Here is a 19,764-nt window from a genome sequence, read left to right on the forward strand (position 1 = left end):
CATTTCAAAGAGCAACAAGTCTTTATTTTCTGAAACAGAGAATGCTATCAGAACAAATTACAGGTGCTTCACAGGAATTCTTGGGGTGATTAAAAAAAAAAAAGAAAGATTTAAAGGTGGCTTCTACCCCCAGCATTGTGGGCACTCCCTAAATAAATACAAAGAATTGCCCTAAATAAATGAGAACAGTTCCATGCTTTTCACTTGTTTCAAAGGTGGGGGCTGAGGTTCCCTGCCAGGATTTGATGTCAGAGAGGCCAATACAGACTTGGAGCATGGAATCATTGACGTTAGAAGGGACCTTTGGAGATCCTCAGTCCAATCCCTCGCTCAAACCTGAGCAGATTGCTCAGGGCCCCCCCAGTAATGCTTTGAGTCTCTCCAAGGATCGACAGTCCAGCACCACTGTGGGCAGCCTTTTCCAGTGTTTGACCATCCTCATGGTAGGAAAAGTTCTTTCTCATGTCTGTGTGCAATTTGTGGTATTTTAATTTGTGCCTATTCCTTCTTTTTTCACTGGACACCACCCAGCACAGTGTGACCCTGAATGTTTTACCCTCTCCCATCGGGTATTTATGCACAGTGGTTACGATGCCACCTCTTCCCAGGGCTAAACCATCTCAGGTATCTCCTCAGCCTCTTGCATGTCAGATGCTTCAGTCCCTCAAGCACCTTGGTGACATTTTTGTGTATTTCACCTTCTCTCGCATCCCGACTCAGTTTATCCAAAATTCAGAATGTTCTTTCACTGCAGGGCCGAAGTAATTTCTCAAAGCTGGGAATATCAGGTACCACTCTGAGCACTTCAAGGAAGATAAAAACATCCGTCCACTGCTCCAGGCACCACACTTCACACCCTGATGGGCACAGCTTGGTCTCACACTGCTTTCTTCCCTGTAGTCTCAAAGGGCAGTGCTACCACATATGACACCAATTTTTCTGGTGTGTTTTGAAGTTTTTGTCCAGACTAAAAAAAAATCCTTCCAGTCCTGGGACAGTCTGCCATACTCTAGCACCCACCTGAGTTCACCAGTGTTTATTCTGTCTCAGTGCACCTCCTGCCCAATGCCATCTCTGCCACTATGAACTGCAGCCTTGGAAAAAAGGCCAAGCTCTCTTTAGAAGAGTTTAAATCATAATTTAGGTCTTTGTCAATACAGAAAGTGGACAAGAATGAGACTTGCTAATTACCAGGCTCCTGTTATGAAGTACACTTAAAGGATTCTGGATTGGGTTGGGGACCACTGTTGGTCTTAATCCTATGGAATACTGAAGAGGAGCAAAAGAGTCTTGGGATCTCCCACTGAAGAGTTGTTACATCCTGGAATGGAAGTCATGTTGGTCAGGCTGGAGCTCCTCAGTTTCTCAGGTTTCCTTTACCACTGTGGACTCTTCTCATCTGCCTCTTCCTTCCAGAAAAAGGGCTGGTTTAGGTAGTTTAGCTGGTTTAGGTAGTGCCACACAAGGCCTTCTGGGTTCTTCTCTTAGACCAAACCATGCCCTTCAAAACTTCACACAGCTTTTTGATGCTTATTCTTGTTCCTTAATAGGGTTGAAATGGGTTATTTTGGATCATTTGCAGTTGTAGCATCCTCTGGGAGGTCTGTATCAGTAGATTTATTCAAAGTATTGCACATTAAGGATGCTTCCATTTTGACCCAGTGAAAATATCCCCCACAGCATGAGATGATGTAACAGTGGTTTGAAACGGTGTCCTGGGTTGCAGTGTATTCTATTACCATCCCCATCGGCTGTTGAAATCAGGTGGGGCAGTGTTTCCTTGCCTCCTCCCCCCCAGACTATCTTCTGTTAATGGCCCATCATTGTCCTGCCGCATGACTCATAGATAACTCCCTCCAGACTATCTTCTGTTAATGAGCCTAATCAACGCCTGGCCTCATGACTCATTACCCCATTGTGAGATGCTCCACCCAGAGGGAGGAACCAAGCATCCCATCGTGGATATAATCTGAGGCTGAACACCAGAGACACCGGCTTCCCACTGGATTTCCAGAGGACAGGAGCTACACAGCCACCACTGGACCTTCTGAGGAAGAGCAGACCCTTTTTTTCTACAGGATCACCGCTTCAGAGGACTGCAGCCACCATTCTACCAGACTGCTACCACCACCCTGCCTAACAGGGACTCAGCTTGTATCCTGACTCTGTCAGTTTGAACCAGTGTTTTCTTTTCGTTTTTTTCTTTCCTTTACTTTAACTTCCCCATTAAATTGTTATTCTGACTTGGTGCCTCCCACTGGTTTGTTTTCAAACTAGTACAAACAGCAAAGTGAGGGAGGAAGTGACAGTCCTCTTTTTCTTTTTTTATTTGTTTGTTTGAATCACTCATCCCACTTATGCAGGAAAATCTGCCTGTCCTTCTTACCTGCTCTGTCCTTTTGTCTCTCCTCCATGCCTTTCTCATGATCTCTCTTCCTTTTTTATTCTCTGCTGCTCTGGCTGAAAGCCTGAATCAAGTCTTTCTGCAGGTTGTTGATCTGCAAAACATGGAGTCACCCGTGTTCCTGACCAGATCAGAGAGGGACATCTGGCACCTCCAGGTCCTGGTTTGGTGGGATTGCTCTTTACCATCCAAAGATTGCTAAGCTACTCTTAGCAATCATCGCTTCAAATAACACCACCTTTAATGTGCTTTGGCTGTTCCTGCCGAAATCCTAATGCCAGAGGCATGGAGAAGGAAGGGAGGAAGGAATTCGGAAGGAAGGAAGGAATTCGGAAGGAATTCGGAAGGAATTCGGAAGGAAGGAATTCGGAAGGAAGGAATTCGGAAGGAAGGAATTCGGAAGGAAGGAAGGAAGGAATTCGGAAGGAAGGAAGGAATTCGGAAGGAAGGAAGGAATTCGGAATTCGGAAGGAAACCCCATCTTGTTTCCCTTGATTTCAGACACACAAACTGCTCCTCACCAGTGTGTTTTATGCTACATCTGTACCAGAGGTGTTTTCCATGCTCAGTGCCTATTGAAGCCTCCAGCACCTGTTCCCTCAGGGCTTTGATCTCCTCAGTTTGGGCTCCCAGCTCTTGGTTGAAGGTGAGCAGCTTCTGGGTCAGCTCAACCTCATTCCTCACTGCTGCCTGGGCCAGTTTCTTTGCCATGGCCGAGATCTCCTCCTGCAGGTCTCTTATCACCACATTTTTTCCCTTTGACTCTGTTTCCAAACCAGAGAGGTGACCCATTTCCTTCTCCAGCAGCTTCTCACCCTGTGGGCAGATTCAGGTGCCACTGCCAGTCTGCAGCCACAGAGACTCCAGACCCCCTGCCCAGGGCTACCATCTCATGGCCATCAGCAAGGGTCCTGCTGTCCCCAGCTTCCCACATCCTCCAGCCACCCACTGTCCCCACACCCTGCTGGGACTCCCGGTGGGACACAGCCATTTGGCAGGATTCAGCTGCTCTGCCAAGGACAGGGATGGCATTCCTCCCTCCCTCGCTCCCCAGCATTACCTTCTCCCGCAGGAGGAGATCCACCTCGTGAGTCCCCAGGGAAGGGGGTCCCCCCACAGCGCTTGCACCATTCCCTGAGACTCTGGTTGAGACTGGAAGACAGCAAATTATCACCATGAGAGGTGGTTGCAGGCAGCAGAAATGCCCCCTGCAGCATCCTTTTCCCTCGTCCCACAACTACTCCAAGGCAGTGGCCACTATTCAGGGCATGAGCTCACTTCACAACCAGCAGAGAAACCAAAATAAAGACTCTTAGAGTGCAAACAATCTGCACAGCAGAGAGAGTAATTCACCTCTGGGAACCAAAGCAGCCTCCAAGCAGCAGAGACACAGCAGAGAGAGGCTGCCCTTATTTTCCAGCACTGCCCAGCCTCTCAGAAAGCTGAGCTTTTTTGTCTTCCCACATGGGAACAGCTCTGCTCGCTGCCCTTAGGGCATGGGGATCCTTTGGGCTGTTCCCCAGCACAGGAGCTCGTGCTACCCTGGCTGTGTGTGTCCCTCCCTTCGCCCTCGCTGTGGTTTCCAGTTCAGCACCGGGACTGCACGGTGCTGCCTCCATTCTGCACTTCGGCACCTCACTGTTGACTTTGTGTGGCTTATGACTGCTCAAAAAACCCAACCCCACAGCAGGAAATCCACAGCATCGAGCCCCAGACCACAAAATTCATGGCAAATGTCATGTTCTCCAGCTGTGCTACTCCCCCAAACCCTCACCTCTGCCCTGCTCTATCACATACTTCATTTTCAGAGGTGTGTCACGTATGGATCCAGTTTAAAGTGCCTTCACTCGAGGCAGCCACTTCAAAGGAGGAAAAAACACCCCTTCAAACAGGAGTCGGGAACAGGCATGAGTCAGTGGTGCAGATAAATCAGTCATGGCCCTTCTGGGTCCCACACCAGGAAAAAGGAAGAGGAAATGTCCCTCTGCAAGGGCAACAGCATTCCCCCTGGGATGTCACAGCTCATTTCTTCCCTGACCCGAACGCCACCCAGGACCACACATGGATTTTGATCAGCTCCACTGGACAAGGACTCGCACCCACTTGCTCAACACTCATCCCTTTTCTGCTCCAATCAAGTTGCTCTGTGAGGACACCAGGACACAAATGGCTGGTTTGGCATCATGGAGTACCTGGGCTCACTGCAGAGGTCCTGCTGAAGGTGTCCAGAGAGGCGGCACTGGCCGTGCTCCTGTCCCGGGCACTCGTGGGTTGCCCTGGCAGTGGTGGATGTGGTGCATGGCCAGGGGCTCGGGGAGCTGCCTGCCCAGGGAGTTGGGGGGAAGCTGCCACTGCAGCAAGGGCAGGCACAGCCTTGTGCAGGCACAGAGGAGTTCCAGGACACCAGGGTTTGGGCTCTGCAACCACCTGGAGCTGCCCAGTCCACCCTGTGCAACGTTTCAAGAAGGAACAGGACATCTAGGGTGGGAGAACACCATGTTATCTGCACGATTTAAGGAAGGATTTTAGCCCTGGATTCACGTGCACCATGTTGTGCAAAACCCAGGCACAGATCTCAGCGGAAGCACAGTTTTAGTCCTTTCCCATTTCCGTTACTCAAGGGTCAGATATTAATCAGGACATCCAGACTCTTTGCTCAAGCAAAAGGAAATTATTGGGGTTTGCTGCTTTTTGGGCTTTCCCCTCGCCATCTGACTGCCCTAATTCTGCCCATCATGCGCACGGTCCAGCAGCGCTCCCTGCACAGCTCTCCTGGCTCACACAAGGTCCTGCCCCATCGTTTCTCCACTCCAGTGAGTCAAAGCCTCCCGTTGCCCTTCTGCCTTCCCATTCAGACTGGGAATTCGGGCAGTGCCTGCTGTTCTCTGGACGAGCAGAGCTCTCCAGGACACTGGGGATAAGCCACCACCCAGGTCTCAGTTACAAGGGCTGCACTAAACATCTGCCAGCGTGGGGTCGGATCTGGGTGTGGATCCTTCCACACCCGGCTGTTAACGGAGCCCCAGACCCCAGCGCAGCCTCCCTGCGAGTCCAGCACCTTCCCCTCTCCCGGGGCACATCCCAGCCCTGCTGCTTTTGCTCGTGCTGCTGCCCACGGCGCTGGCTCACTGCGGGATTGCACAAAAACCTCACACTGGCCCTGTCTGGGCACGGCAGGATGCGGTTCCCAGCCGGGTGCTGCTCCTCTGTACAACACGTTCCTCTGAGACTCGAGAGGAGCCATCCCTCCCCTTGTTAGACACTTCACAGCCGAGGTGCTTCCCTCCCCGCAGGCAGCAGGGTCAGGCTTCAAAGCTGCTCCTCCAAAGGAGGATCACAGAGCGAGGAAAAGGCACCGCGTGGACCGGCTCTGCATCGCTGTGCAGAGCCGATTCTGTGTGCATCCTGCCTTTGGGAATTCAGCTGCTCACCGCTCCAGCAGGATCTAGCTTTATCTAGGCAGCACCTTGGACTCTTCAAGAGCCAAAATAATAAAAATAATATTGGAACTTTTCAGTTGCTCTAGGTTTGATCTAAACTCCAACTTCCCTCTTAGTAAGTGGCTTGGGAGGAAACATAAAATGCGAATAGAGGAAAAGGACATTTTCCAGATCTACCTTTGCTAATGCAACCCTGTCCTGTGCTCTTCCTTCTCCTTACCGAACTGCCCGAGTTTCTTCAGCAGAGGGAGCTCCAGGTTTTCGTTTGACTCCCTCGCCTTTCCCGAGGATTGCCCGGAGGAGCTGGGAGGGAGTTCCTGCTTCTGGAGACTTCCCCGGGCAGCAGCATCCACCCACCCACCTTCCCTGGGCACCTTTCCCTGGGCAGCAGAACGCACCCACCCTTGCCCGGGCACCTTCCCTGGACATCCCCACCCACCCTTCCCCAGGCAGCAGCATCCACCCACCCACCTTCCCTGGGCACCTTTCCCTGGGCAGCAGAACGCACCCATCCTTGCCCGGGCACCTTCCCTGGACATCCCCACCCACCCTTGCCCGGGCAGCCCCACCCTACCTGGGCAGCCCCATCCAGCACCAGCTCGAAGGATGCTCCCGCGGTGCCGAAGCTCAGGATGACCCCCGGCCTCACCCTGACGGCCGCGTTTTGGACCTGGCAGCTGTTTGACAAAGGTGCCGTGGGGGGAGTTGAAGTCCTGAAGGACGAAGCTGTTGTCTGAGGCGGAGAATTCCAGGGCTGCATGACGATCTGCCACACCTGCGGACTGGGAGCAGGCAAGGGACAGGCAGGGAACGCTGCTGGAGGTGGCTCCAGGTCTGTCCCTGCTTTGCCAAGCCCCTTTTCTGGTCGTCAATCCCAGCATAAACTGGTACCTCTGCACTTAGCGCGGAGGACTCCAGCACATCCTCCTCCCTCCCCTCCGTCCAAACCACGGCTCGTTTCAGGATGCTCAGCTGCCTCGGCCCTACCTGCAGGACGATGTCGGCCCCTCTGTGGCTCCCGATGGTCGCGGTGTAGGATTTCAGCTGGAAACACCCCGAACTCTTTGGAAAGGCTCGCCTTGCCCAGCCCCCTCACCTGCAAGGCTTGCACCAAAAACCCAACTTCTCATTCAGCAACCTCCCACCCAACACAACCTGAGCCACGAGCGGCTCAACCAACTCACACACTAGAATTGTACAAGATGACCCCAAAAGCAGCTCTGTCCCAGCTGGCAGTGTGGCTGCAGTAGCCTTGGAAACCTTGGCCATGCTGGAGCCTGCTGCTGCCTGCCTGGGTGAGTTTTTCCTCTTTGATTTGTTTAGTTTTTTTTTCCTTCCCCTTTTCCCAAGCAACTGGCCTGGCAGCAAAACACAGCTCCGCGCCGGCGTGGCCGCAGCGATCCTGTGCCAGCTGGGGACACACGTGGGAATGCGTATCACAAACCTCACAGGGGCCCTGCCACCTGCCAGGGCTGCCAAAGAACCTTTAGTCCTCATTTTGCTTATTTTTTATTTAATATCACACACACACACAAATGGGTATGGCAACCTCAGGCAAGGGGATAAGCATCGCTGTCAGGTGGATGCTGTCAGCCACTGGTGCTTCTCCATCAATATCCCTTGGTCCTAGGCTGCCACATATCCTTTTACAGCAGAAAAAAAAGGGAAGAAGCCACACTTGCCACCACCAAACCCCAGCTGGGCCTCACAAGTCCTGCAAGATTTCATCATGCTTCATTTTGAGGCACGAGCAGCAGATTTGGCAAAGTAGAGCTTCTGTGCAAATCTCTGCCAATTTGAAGCCATTCACTTTAGACCTGTTGCTCCCTGCCCTTGTGCAAAATCCCTCTCCAGCTCTCTTGGAGCCCCTTTAGGTACTGGAAGGTGCTCTAAGGTCTCCCCAGAGCCTTCTCTTCTCCAGGCTGAACTCATGGGTTGTCCTGGAATGAGAGCTACCTTCTGCAGATGCTGAAACACATGCAAACCTTGAACACATCCTGATCTCTCACCTGCCAATGTTTTCCCCTTGAACAAGCAGCCTGAGGTTGGGGTGAGATGAACCTGCTACAGGACATGCATGGAAGAGACAGCTGTGCTCTCCCCACTTTCTTCTCCATTGCCCTTGCCTTCAGGAATACCCATCCCCTCACAGTGCCACAGGGAAAAGCCATCCTAGGACAATGATGGTCATGGCTCTGGGAGCACCCACACTTCTCAGCACCCCACATCTCCCTCTGCCTCCCAAATACCACCAAAGGAAAAGCATGCAAGTAGCCAGAGATGCTCATTAGCCATTTGGACATTTTTGGCATGATTCCTGCATTACTCATAGCTTGTGTCACTGAGGTCACTGCACTTCACCACAGCTTTTCAGCTCTTTTCCTTCATGAGACAGGAGGAGATGTAGGAGAAGATGCTGCTTTTGCCAGTCTATTTCATTTGTTTTTTGACAAAGCTCAATAAAACTTTACCTTAGAACTGCTCAGACAAGAAACTTCACTTTAGTCATCCAGATTTTCTAGGACCACTGCTACAGCTGCATTTCTTTACCAAGGAGAGAGGACTTGATGCCCAGTGGGCTCTTAGGGGCACCTGTCCCTGGGACACAACCTCCAAGGAGCTGCACCACCTTTCCAACCCCTCAACAAGACCCACAAAAGGACTCCCCACCCCAAGTCTCTCAGTCTGGGGTATATTCTTATACTCTTTGATTCCTTCTCTTCAGTAAGCGAGTCCTTTAGTTAATGAGGTTATTTTGCCCATCTGAGATGATGCCTTGGGGCACAGCAAAGTAAAACTCCTGTGACATAACAAGAGAAATTAGGAGATGTAATAGGAAATAATAATTAACAAGAGAAACTGCTGTGTGGTTTTGGGCCAGCATCTCTTCTTTGTTTTGGTCACTTGGACTCTCCTCATACCTTACATCAACTACAGCACCAATCCAGTCTCTGCTGAATGGTCCCTAACACGGACATGGCTCAGCGGTGGACCTGGCAGTGCCAGGTGTTGGACTCGATGATCTTGGAGATCTGTTCCAACCTACAGGATTCCAGGATCACATGGACATCAGCCTCACACCAGCAAAGCCACCTCCACATCCCATCTCAGTCTGCCCAAGGGAGCCTGTGGCTGGATGTGCTGATGGCTTTGTAGCCGATGGCTTTGCTGGAAGCCCGGGAGGCAGCACAGGGCTGGGGTGCCCAGGGAGCAGCCTTACAGCAGCTGAGGCATCACAAACCTGGGGAAGGGCCCAAGTGCACAACGCACACACAACGCACACACACAGCGTACAAAACATTTATTCAGACCAGTCTGCCTGCACAGGACGCTCAGCAGTGCCTTCACCCCCGGTACCGGCGCACGCAGCTCCCAACCCCCTGGAGCCACCCACTTGCCTCGAATGGAGCACAAGACACAACAGGGAAAGCAACCAAGGCAAGAAATCCATCCTCTCCCTGAGGAGCAGGAGGCCCCTTTCAGCTGCTTCCCACCAGACCTTGGCAGGAGTCAGGGCTGGCTCTGGGCCACCAGCCCAGCCCAGTTGGGAGCCAGGGAAAGCCGTGGTGCTGCTCTGGCAACACGCTTCCCCTTCCTCAGAAAGAAAAGACACCCAAAAAAAGAAACATTTCACTTTTCCACTTGGAAAATCTTTCTGCAATATCAGTCTGATGGCTTGGAAAAGTCTTTCTGGAAGCGAGGGGGAGAGGAGGTGAGAGGATGCACTGGGTGGTCTCATATCAAACACCACAAGTGACACCTTTGGCACATCCAGCCTTCATTTACTTCGCAGCAGCAGAACTTGTGGTGATCAGGTTTCTTTCCCCACAGCCTTTTGTAAAACCCAGTCCCAGGGAAAACATGTCCCATCCTTGTGCACGTCCTCCACGTGGCAGCTTCCACGGAGCCCTGGCTGCTTCTGCACCCACACACCAAGCCCCTCTTGGCATGGTGGGTTTTAAAAAACCCTCAACCAAGCAGCATCACAGATTCCTCTTTTTTTTTTTTTAAGGCATTTGCTGGCTCGCTGGCATTTTCTCCTGGATCTCCTCGTACTTGGGCGGAGGGGTGAGGGGCTCTATCGTGATAGGGACACTGCTGTTGCCCTGTGCCAGATTTAGCCTGATGTCCTTCAGGTGCAGCTTCTCTGATTTGATCCTGCGGACCTTGAGGGGCTTCAGGCGCTTGCTGAGGCGGGAGCTGTGCCGGCTGGGCTGCCTCTCCGGGCTGGGCTCTGTGCCCGCGGCTCCCGGGGCCTGGCTGCTGTCATCCAGCCCCGCCAAGGACTCGTAGGAGGGCAGGGAGATGCTGAGCCTGTTGCTCCTGTCCGAGTCTCTGGGCTCAGAGTAGCCCGTGTTCATCACCTCCTCGTAGCTGGGCACGTAGTACTGGGAAGAGACGTCTTCATCCTCTTCTTGACTAGAGGGGAAAGAGTTAAGGCTGTGGGTAGCATATCACTTCAGCTTCGTTGTGGGGAGGGGATGGAGAGGAAAGAATAAAACCACCCCACCCCACCAGAAATAGTTTTTGCCCTTCTGCATTATATGCCAGTTTCCTTTTGCTTGACAGAACAAATCATGACCCCACCTAAGTTCAGACACATTTTCCTTGTGATTTATGGCCATCTTTGATTATCACTTTCTCTGCCCACAGACCCTTTTCTATTGCCCAGTGGTGATTTCTTCCCTCAAAAGAGCATCAGTTTTACTCCTCCACTCTCAAAACCCAGTCAAAATACATTAGAAAAGGACATCACCCCTCTGTCTTTGTCATTCTGATGTCTTATGGGTTGGGTACCTTGGGGTCTTCTGCAGAGAGATTCAACTCTGCTCTATGCCACCATCTCTGCACAGGTACCTGCACTCACTACTTGCCATTTCCTTGGCATTCTGAAGTTACCTTTCCAATCAAACATGGAAAATCAGTTTTCTGGGTGGATCTGAAGACCCTGACAAGAGCCAGCAGAGCCATTGTCCCCTCCTGTCCCCTTGCACCCTACATCGTCCCAATGCTCCCCCGCCTCTCTCTGCACAGCGAGCTGTGTCGGTGGACATGGACCTCCCCTGTGCCTGTGTTTGTGCTGCGGCAGCAGCCTCTGCTCTGCTCCACGAAGCTCCCTGAGTAAACAGCAGAGCCCTGCAGACTTTCACCGGGTCTAAACTCCATGGCCAGTCTTCAAGGCTGTTTGGCACCTTGGCTGCACCCAGCGAGGCAGAGACAGCCCCTCTCCTGCCCCTCTGGCTGCTCTCCCAGTGTGTGGCAGGAGCCTGCTGCTCTCTGCGTTACCCACGACCCTGCCCAGTGTTCTCTCAGCTCGCTCCTGTGAGCCAACAGAACCAGAAGTGGCACCTCTCCCAGTGCTGCCTTCACCATAGCTCTGTGTAGACCCCACCTCACAAGCCAACAAGGCTCCCTTACACTTACAGCTGCAAAAACGCAGCTGGAGTCATTCCTTTCCTGTCTCCAGGACATATCAAAACCCTAAACCACAGCATGAGCATCCTTATTTCAGCACACGCTGCCTTCCCCTCCTTACTCCAGATCTTCCTGAGCAACAACAGCCCTTGGTTTCATTCCCACACCCGATCCCGCTCCCTTTGTCCCCAAAATGCCTCCTCCTCACCTGTCCTCCTGCTGCGAGGGCTCCGCAGACACCTGGCGCTGCACGTGAGTGATGGCCAAGTCTTCGCTCTGCCTCTTCTTGTCACGGATGTTGAGGCAGATGGAGAGCAGGAGCAGCAGCAGACCTGCCCCCACCAGCACGTAGGCCACCGAGAAGGTCTTGCTCTCCAGGATGCCCCCGGAGCCGCGGTCGGGCTTGCTGCTGTTCCCGGCGTGGCTGCCGGGCTTGTCGGGGGGCCCGAAGCCGGGCACGAGGTTCCACACAGCCATGATGATGCCGAGGACGAGCATGCCCAGCCCGATGGCTGTCAGGGCGTAGTGGGACCCGTTGGCCCGGGACTGGGCCATGGCTGCTGGGGGGCCGGGCTGTGCCCACGTCACCGCATGGCTCGGGGCAGGGGGGCTGCAGCCCTGCTGGCATGCGTGCGGCCCCTCCCCGGGCAGGCAGCGAGCTCTGGGGGCAGAAGGGAAGCCGTGGTGAGTGCACGGCAAACAGCAAAGGCTCTGCAGCCACCACGACACCGATTCATCCAACTAACGCTGGAATCTCACGCTGCCGTGCCTGAGGAGTGCACATCAGGATAGAGCAGGGCAGCTGGATCCTTCCTGCCCATTCCCATTCCCACCCCTTGCTACTTTCTCAGCTGTAACATCCACCAACCTTTGAAAACAATCAAATCGCTGATGTTTGCTAAGGGCTTAGATTTCCTGTCCTTAGGAGTGTGATAGCTTCACAGCACCAAAAGAAGGCCATCAAAATCTATTTCAAGAGCTGTTGTCAATGCAAACCAACCTGGAAATGCTCAGAAACACCTCTCTAGCTGAACAGTTTCTCCTCTCCCCCTGTTTGGGAGGGAGAAGGGCTCCTCACGGCGCTGGCTGCCTGCCCTGGAACGCCCTCCTGCCCGGAGAACAGAAACCAAAACTGCCTCTCTCCCAGCCAACTCGACCCTGTGGCTTCCCCTGGCTGCTGCTGGCAAGGGCTGCCGGGATGGGGAACCCTCGGTAGGGCCCCTGGCTCACTTCAGGCCGGCTCTCGCCCTCCCTGGAGCAACACACGCTAGTGTTGAGTGCCCTGGCTGGATCCCTCAGGGATGTCTGAGCACCAACATTCCCGACCAGCCAGGCCACGGGTGGGAACTCCTCCTCTACCGCTTCCTCTGAATGTTTTCCAAGTCACCGGGACCAGACGTGCTCGATTTCCAAAAATAAGCACACGGAGCCACATCTCCTACCAACTCGCCTCCCTGACCTCAGGTCCCGTGACCCACGGGCGGCCAGCCTGCATCCTCACAGCTGAACTGCCCCATCTCCACCCCAGTGAGCCTTGCAGATTTATGGATGTGCCATGTCAGGGATCTCTCCTTCCCTCCCCAGCTTCTTGATGCTGGGTTGGGCTCGAGGTGGCCCTGGGCTGTGCTGTCAGTGGTGCTATATCCACACACCCCCCCACAACCTTCAGCTCAGCCCTCTTGAGCTCAAAAGCTTCATGTTTGCTTGTTTAGCTTGAGCACACGCCCAGTTTGCAGGGTCAAGGGCCAGGATAAAGCAGCACTCCCAGAAAACAGAGTGGCTGCAGCAGGAAAAGGCACGCACGCAAACCCGGCGAGGAGGAATCTGCAGAGAAACTTCCCCGATCCCTGCCTGAGCTCCAGCATGGCTGTGGAGACTCCTGGAGGGGTGTCCCAGCCCCTCTGGACACACCCCAGGCCCCACATGGGTCTGGGCAGGGTAAAGTCTTGGCTCCCACAGTTTGCTGGGGTTCTGGGACACTCAGGAGCCGCTGATCCCAGCCCCATGGGAGCTGCCACAGGCAGGCAGGGGCAAGCCTGTCATTCCCTGCCATGCCCAGCTCCAGCATGGGGCTGCTGCTCTGTGTGCTCCTGGGGGAAGGCATCCCCTGATTCCAGCTTTAATTCCATCCTAGTGAGCAGCTGTTGAGGATGTGGAAAACACTGCATCCAAAATGTCCTCACCAGCATTCCAAGAGCCATCCTGCCACCCAAGCACTTCCAAGCCTGTGACTGGTGGTACCAGCACTGGCCTCTGCCCTCCCACACAAAGGTTTTGCTCTCTGCTTGTGCCCTGTGGGGTTTTTTCCTCACCTGATAATGCAGCTGAGCTCCCATCCTTGTCACAAACACATCAGCCAGCCAAGACTTCACCTGAGAACACCTGTGATGGCCTTGGGGCAGGAAAACCACACCGCACCCATGGTGGGCACAGAACACACACAGGGCTGGTCACCTCTACCCGTAGTGTCTAAACCTCTGTGGCTGTTCACAGCCTCTGTGGCTCCCCTCAGGCACCTCAATCCTGGAAGCGGGCAGGATTTAAGCTCCTACATCACCTCTGTGCCTGGAAGTTTTTCACAGATCCCTTGCAGTGCTACCCATCAGCCCAGCAATCAGATTAAAGCAGGAGACTTTCTATTCCAGTCTATCTCTCCATTGAATTAGCTGCTCTCCTGGCTTTCCAGAGCTGTTCCTATCGCTGCTCCAACAGTGCCCTGACGTCAGTATTCCGGGAAGGGAGCTGCTGCTGTCTCTGCCTCAGGTCCAGCATCCCCGGTGCTGTCTGGATGCTCATCCCACCCTCACAGAATGGTTTGGATGGGAAGAGACCTTAAAACCCATCTCGTTCCACCCCCTGCCATGGGCAGGGACACCTTCCACTATCCCAGGTTGCTCCAAGGTCCATCCAACCTGGCCTTGAATACTTCTAGGGGTGGGACAGCCACAGCTTCTCTGGGCAACCTGTGCCAGGGCCTCACCACCCTCACAGGGAGGAATTTCTTCCTAAATATCCAGTCCAAATCATCCCTCTTTAAAACGATCTCCCCTTGTCCTTTCCCAACAGGCCCTGTAAAAAGTTTGTCCCCACATCAGGTGGGTGAGTGGTGCCTGAGCACTTCAGCCCCCTACAGCCCCCTTCCCCTTTCCTCTGCATTCAAGCCAGACCCCTCTCCATCCCATTCCCTGCTTGCCCATGCCCTGCCCTGGCAATGATTTACACCAGAATCTCTGAACCATTAAACTCCTCCAGCAGGGCTGCAAAGCCCGGGGGCCACCCACACCTCTTCTGGGCTTCCTGCACCTCTCCCCTACTCCTGTAGGCTGCCAGAGCCCTTCGGGATGCTCTTTCGACATGGCCAAGTGATAATTGGGCATGGGAAGGTTCAGGATAAGCCCGAACCACACACCCTGGAGGCTTTGGCACAGGCGCCCAGGTGGAGCAGCAGCAGGAACAGCTTCCCTCCGTGGGAGACAGACCCCCCTCGACAGGGTCAGCCCTGGATCACGTTCCGCATCCCGGTGCTCCTGGAGGAGCTTCGGCCCCGGCCCCGCTGGGTGACTCACGAGGAAGCCCGACACCCCCCGCTGCCCTCAGCAGCACCCACGCTCCTTTGCCTTCCACAACCCTTGGATTTTCCCTGCCATGACATCACCTTCCCACTCACGCTCCAGCAGCAACACCTTTGTCACAGGATCACGAGAGATGAGTCTGCAGTCCAGGGAACAGGTCAAACCCCGATGCAGTCACCAGACGTGGGATGAGCTCCAGGGCTTCCTTGCTCCCCAGGAGTCATCAGAGCACGGCTCCCAGGACAACACTACAGAGCAACACAGCCCCTCGGAGCTGCCTCCAAAAACCAGGCTGTGACTCCATCACCAGTCATACCACTAATTTTCTGGAAAACTCTGGGGGAAAATAAACTCGTTCTCCAACCATTCGAAGATTCCAGAGTCTCCTCTGTGTTAGATTACAAGGCTCTCCCTTCATCCTCATGCTTCCACCCAGAGAACCTGCTCATTAACCCCCTTCCCTGCTAATTGCTGGCCCAACACATCCTCAGGAGCTCACTCCTGCAGTGGCCACAACCTCGTGCTGAGCCCTCGTTACACAGGGGTTCAACCCATCAGGAGCACAAAACTCCATGTGAGGTCTAAAAAGCAACAGATCAGGACTTGTGAGGTATTTTCATAGAATCCCAGAATGTCTGGGTTTGGAAGGGATCTTAAAGACCATCTCCTTCCAACTCCCTGCCATGGTTTCTCTCTTTTTGGCCCTTCTTGCTATTCCTGTTACCCCTGCCCCAGAAACAGGGATATTTCCGGCCAGATGCAGCCCAGGGGATGCAGGGAATACCCAGAGAAATCCAGCTGAGTTAGGAAAAGAAGCATTGCTGCTGATTTAGCCAATTTCTGATCTTTTGGACAAATCCCAGCCCATTTTAGAGCATCTCACCAGGGAATAAGAACCTGGAGGGACAGCCCCATGCAGACTATCAGAACTTTTCCACATTTTGCTTATACTTCCTGCCTAGAGCACAAAAGAACACGTCCACATGTCCATTGCCCCGGCATTCCCTACAGACATTTAAGAGCTATTTTACCCTCTTTTTTTCTTAAATTTCATTTTTAACAACCCTTCCTCAGCTGTACGTTGTAGACAGCGCTGGGGGAACAGCGATGTTTTCCTCAAACCCCGCCCAAGGCTCTCCCCCCTCTCCCACTCCAGAGGGAGCCCAGGGCCCCCAGCTCTGCCACTTCCTGCAAAACAAGGGCGTCATGGGAAAGCCCATTCCCAGGCTCAGGATGCTGCAATCCACCCCGCTGGCTGTGGCCTCCACAGCAGAACAACCGTGCCAGGGCTCACAAAACACCCCATTTCCACAACATGGTGCCTGACCATTCCCAAGCCACATGCCTCTGCCTCTGCTGTGTCCCTGGGAATTCCCAAGGGTTTCTGAAGCAGCACGGACCACACAGGCCACGGCAGGCGTTCTCCAGAGCTGTAATCATGACTGTGCAGCAGCCATCACCTTGGCCTTTGGCACTGAGATATAAGAAACTGCCTCCCAGACTCCTTCTCCCCATAATTCCATTACATCCATCCAAGCGGCGCCTGCGGCACAGTGGTAATGGACAGGGACAGAGAGTCCCTTTACATTTGTGTTTCAGGACGTTGCCATTTGTTCCTGGGGACAATGCTGCCGTGGCCACCGAGGCCACGCTGGCACGGGCTCTCGGCAGGTCGGCGAGCCCTCGCTGTGCCCTGGTCACTGTGTAAACACGGTCCTGTGGCTGTTCCTGGTCCAGGCTCTGGGATCGGCACGGGGAGCAACTGCCAGACTAATGCTTTCAGGGCCAGCTCTGCTAAACCAGGGATGGGGGCTTGGGGTGATGCCTACGATTTTTAGCTTTTTATATTTTTCATACATTTGTAGCTTTTTAGATTGTTGATGCATGGCTGTAGCTTCTAGTACTTTTTCCTATCTTTCTTCCCTACATTTAGGAACAATAAGCTAACCTTATAGACACTTTCCTAAAATATTGTTTAGTCTCATTCCAAGAAGAGAACCAGCTACTAGGACTTTCTGTTTTCCAACCAGAATGTGGACCAGACGTAACAAAAGTGGGGCAAAAGAAGCCTCTGGACTGCTTCCAGTGTGGCAGGACCCCAGGAATTATATTCAGGTTGCCCAGAGAAGCTGTGGCTGTCCTACCCTTAACCAACTAACCCTTTAATTGGACAGTATATGATGAGTGTACTGATCAACTAACCTTATAAGAACTGTAGAATTACCATACCATATGGTGTACCTGAAAGCTTTCAAGTAAAGGTTTGCTTTTATATTCACTCTAATGTCGTTGGGAAGATCTATTCAATTTTCCAGGCAGCAGGGGTGCTCACCTCTCTTCGGGGAGCTGAATTCCCTGTGCACCTCGGCCTGGGAAAGCATGCCTGCGTGGGAAAATCCCAGCACTTTGACTCTTTCTCCTTCCTGCTTTCCTTTGGACACCACTTTGCACCTCTGAGTTTGGAATTTTTTTTAATTCTCCTAATCTGCTGTTTCCGCTGAGATAAAGCCATTCCTCTGCAGCCTCCTCCTGGTTTTTGTTCTGGAACCTCTCCCCGTCTCCGTGCCAGATAACACCCAGATAACACACCCTCCTCCAGAGCCTTCCAGCACTAGACCTTATCCATCTGCCCTTTTGATGTCCTCTGAAGCAGAACCCAGCATTTCCCCTTCCTCTCAGCCCTTCTGGAGTGCTTTATGCCAGAGCCCCTGGATGATTATCTCCCCTTCCTGCAAGCCACTAACCTGGCACCTCACGCTGCCATCGGCCTCACCTCCTTCGTCATCCTCTGCCTGGATTTCCAGCAACGCCTTTTTCCCCAACACAGCATCACCTCTCCCCATGCTTTTCCAACGAATAAGACACACAAAGAAAACCCACTGTGGATGGTCCAGGAGCCCCCAGCGCAGAAAAGGAGTGAGAGGTGACGCTGGAGGACACAGAGCCAGCCCGGGGACACGGAGCTGGCTGGGCAGCCAAGCGACACGGAGCAGCCAGGCACAGAGCAGCAGTGTTCCGCAAGGTGGGCACAGGTATTTTGATAGGGATGGAGGTTGCACCAGGTCACCTGCACTGCTCACACAGGATATTCAGCTGCTTCCACAGAGCCCTGACATCAGTTTCCGCCTGTGAAATACACTGGGAATGAGAAAAGCATGGAGCAGCATTGGGAAGCAGACACATACCTGGGCTGCCGGAGGGATCCCTCCTCCTGGGCTCCAGGTGAGAGAGCAGGCAGACAGCCCTGCCCAGCCCTGGCCCTCTGGCATCTCCCACGGCACCGCCACGGCGCCAGGCACCAACACTCAGCTCTCTCCAGGGCACCGATGGCCAAACATTCCTCCTTTTCCAGGCATTTCCTTTCCCAAAGGTTTTCCAGCCTGTGTAATTACACAGCTAAAATCAAAGGCATTTCACATACTTCCGAGTCACCTCAGTCCAGGGCTGGTTCATCAGCCCCACACCCACATGTTCCCCACTGACACCTGGGAGATTTCCCTTTCTGGCTCTCATGCCAGGACATCTGGGGCTGTGGACAGCTGCAGGATGCTTGGATTTGTTGTAGAGGGATGTGTTGTGGCAGCATCCCATCTGGCCTAGGTCTGCTCCAGAGAGGCTTTAAGGAGCCAGAAGGCCAGGGCCACACCTCCTGGTGCAGCTTCACCTCACCAGGCTCCATCCACCACGCAGAGCCAAGGGTAGCCCATCTCACACGGGACACACTCATGGAACCGCTGGCTTCTGCTCACACATCCACACTTCCCAACAAACCCTGCTACCCTGGGCTCAGCACCACTTGTCCCCACCATGTCACCTCCAAAAATCAAACACCAACATCAGCAGGAAACCACTCTGGGACACGCTTGGGAGACACCTGCGGGTTTGCTGAGCCCCTCAAAGCTCCAGGCCACTCTTTCTTCGGCGGGAACGTCACGACAGGAAGGGTCGAACCCCCAGTGACCGGCGCTCGGCTCCTGGACCGCCCGGCCCCGACCTGCCCGTGCAGGTGTCCTTCTCCTTGGCTTTGTTTGCTTTCCCAGCAGCCTGGCCCACACACCGCTCCTGCACCTTCCCGGGGACGGACGCCGCCAGCCGCGGGCTCGTGATCCGTGACACCCCTGTGGGGCTGCCACCCGTGGGAACCGGCTGCGGGGTGGGTTTGCCGTGGGGGATTGCCTGACCCCCTCCCTGCCGCTGATCCTTCCTCAAAGTGCCAGCTGATCCTTCCCGAAACCACAGCCGCTCTTCTCCCCACTGCTAGCACGGCCCCCCGGTCCCTGCCAGGGCTGACGAGGTGCCCGAGCCCAGGTGCTCCCAGGGGGGACCCCAAGGCACCGCCGCTCCCCAGACGCCGCCGCTCCAACCCTGGAGTGCGCGACCGCGCTTTGGGGGTCTTTGCTCCTGTTTTGAGGGGTGTTTGCCCCGCTTTGCAGGTGTTTCCCCAAGCTTTGGAAGTGATTCCAGCTCAGCCGGAGCCGGACCCAGCTCCCACTGCCTCCCGTTCCCGGTCTCCGTTCCCGGCGGAACCGAGCCCAGTCCGCCCCGCTCCCGGTTCCCAGCGCTCCGAAGGATTCCAGAACAGGGGGTCCCGTCCCTTCCCGGCTCCCCCGACCCCACGTACCTCCGGCGGCGGCCGCGGTGGGTCCGGCGGGGCCGCTCCGCCCTCCCCGGCCCGGCCCTCCCGGGGCGGCGCTTCCCGGGACAGGCCCCGCCGCTCCCCGGCCCCGGGCACCGGGATCCGTTCCGGGAAACCGGGAGAGCCGCGGGGGCGGAATCGAAGGGATTTCCGAAAGCAGTAGGGAGACCACTAGAGAGACCCCAAAACCCAGGTGTGGGTCACACTGGGGATGCCGATCGGGTCACCCCCTCGGAGCAGTTGCAGCCCCCATCTCTGCTTTCATGGAATCCCGGAATGGTTTGGGCTGGAAGGGAC

General features: G+C 54.4%; 1 protein-coding gene across 3 annotated transcripts; it reads right to left on the reverse strand.

The window, feature by feature from the left end:
* Positions 1-9,128: 9,128 nt before the first annotated feature.
* TMEM51 (transmembrane protein 51) lies at positions 9,129-19,523 on the reverse strand. Of its 3 annotated transcripts, XM_032131781.1 has the most exons (4): positions 19,453-19,479; positions 18,017-18,211; positions 11,468-11,920; positions 9,129-10,263 (listed from the first exon to the last, which is right to left on the reverse strand). In XM_032131781.1, the coding sequence occupies exons 3-4, from the start codon at positions 11,812-11,814 to the stop codon at positions 9,852-9,854; spliced, it is 759 nt and encodes a 252-aa protein (XP_031987672.1). In that variant the 5' UTR covers positions 11,815-11,920; positions 18,017-18,211; positions 19,453-19,479; the 3' UTR covers positions 9,129-9,851. The 3 variants fall into 3 exon arrangements, with proteins under 3 accessions (XP_031987672.1, XP_031987673.1, XP_031987674.1); XM_032131782.1 differs by lacking the exon at positions 18,017-18,211 and having other exon boundaries at positions 19,453-19,523; XM_032131783.1 differs by lacking the exons at positions 18,017-18,211; positions 19,453-19,479 and adding an exon at positions 12,260-14,135.
* Between the last annotated feature and the right edge of the window lie 241 nt (positions 19,524-19,764).

Source organism: Corvus moneduloides, chromosome 22 (genome assembly GCF_009650955.1).
Source record: "Corvus moneduloides isolate bCorMon1 chromosome 22, bCorMon1.pri, whole genome shotgun sequence".
Taxonomy (NCBI): Eukaryota; Metazoa; Chordata; class Aves; order Passeriformes; family Corvidae; genus Corvus; species Corvus moneduloides.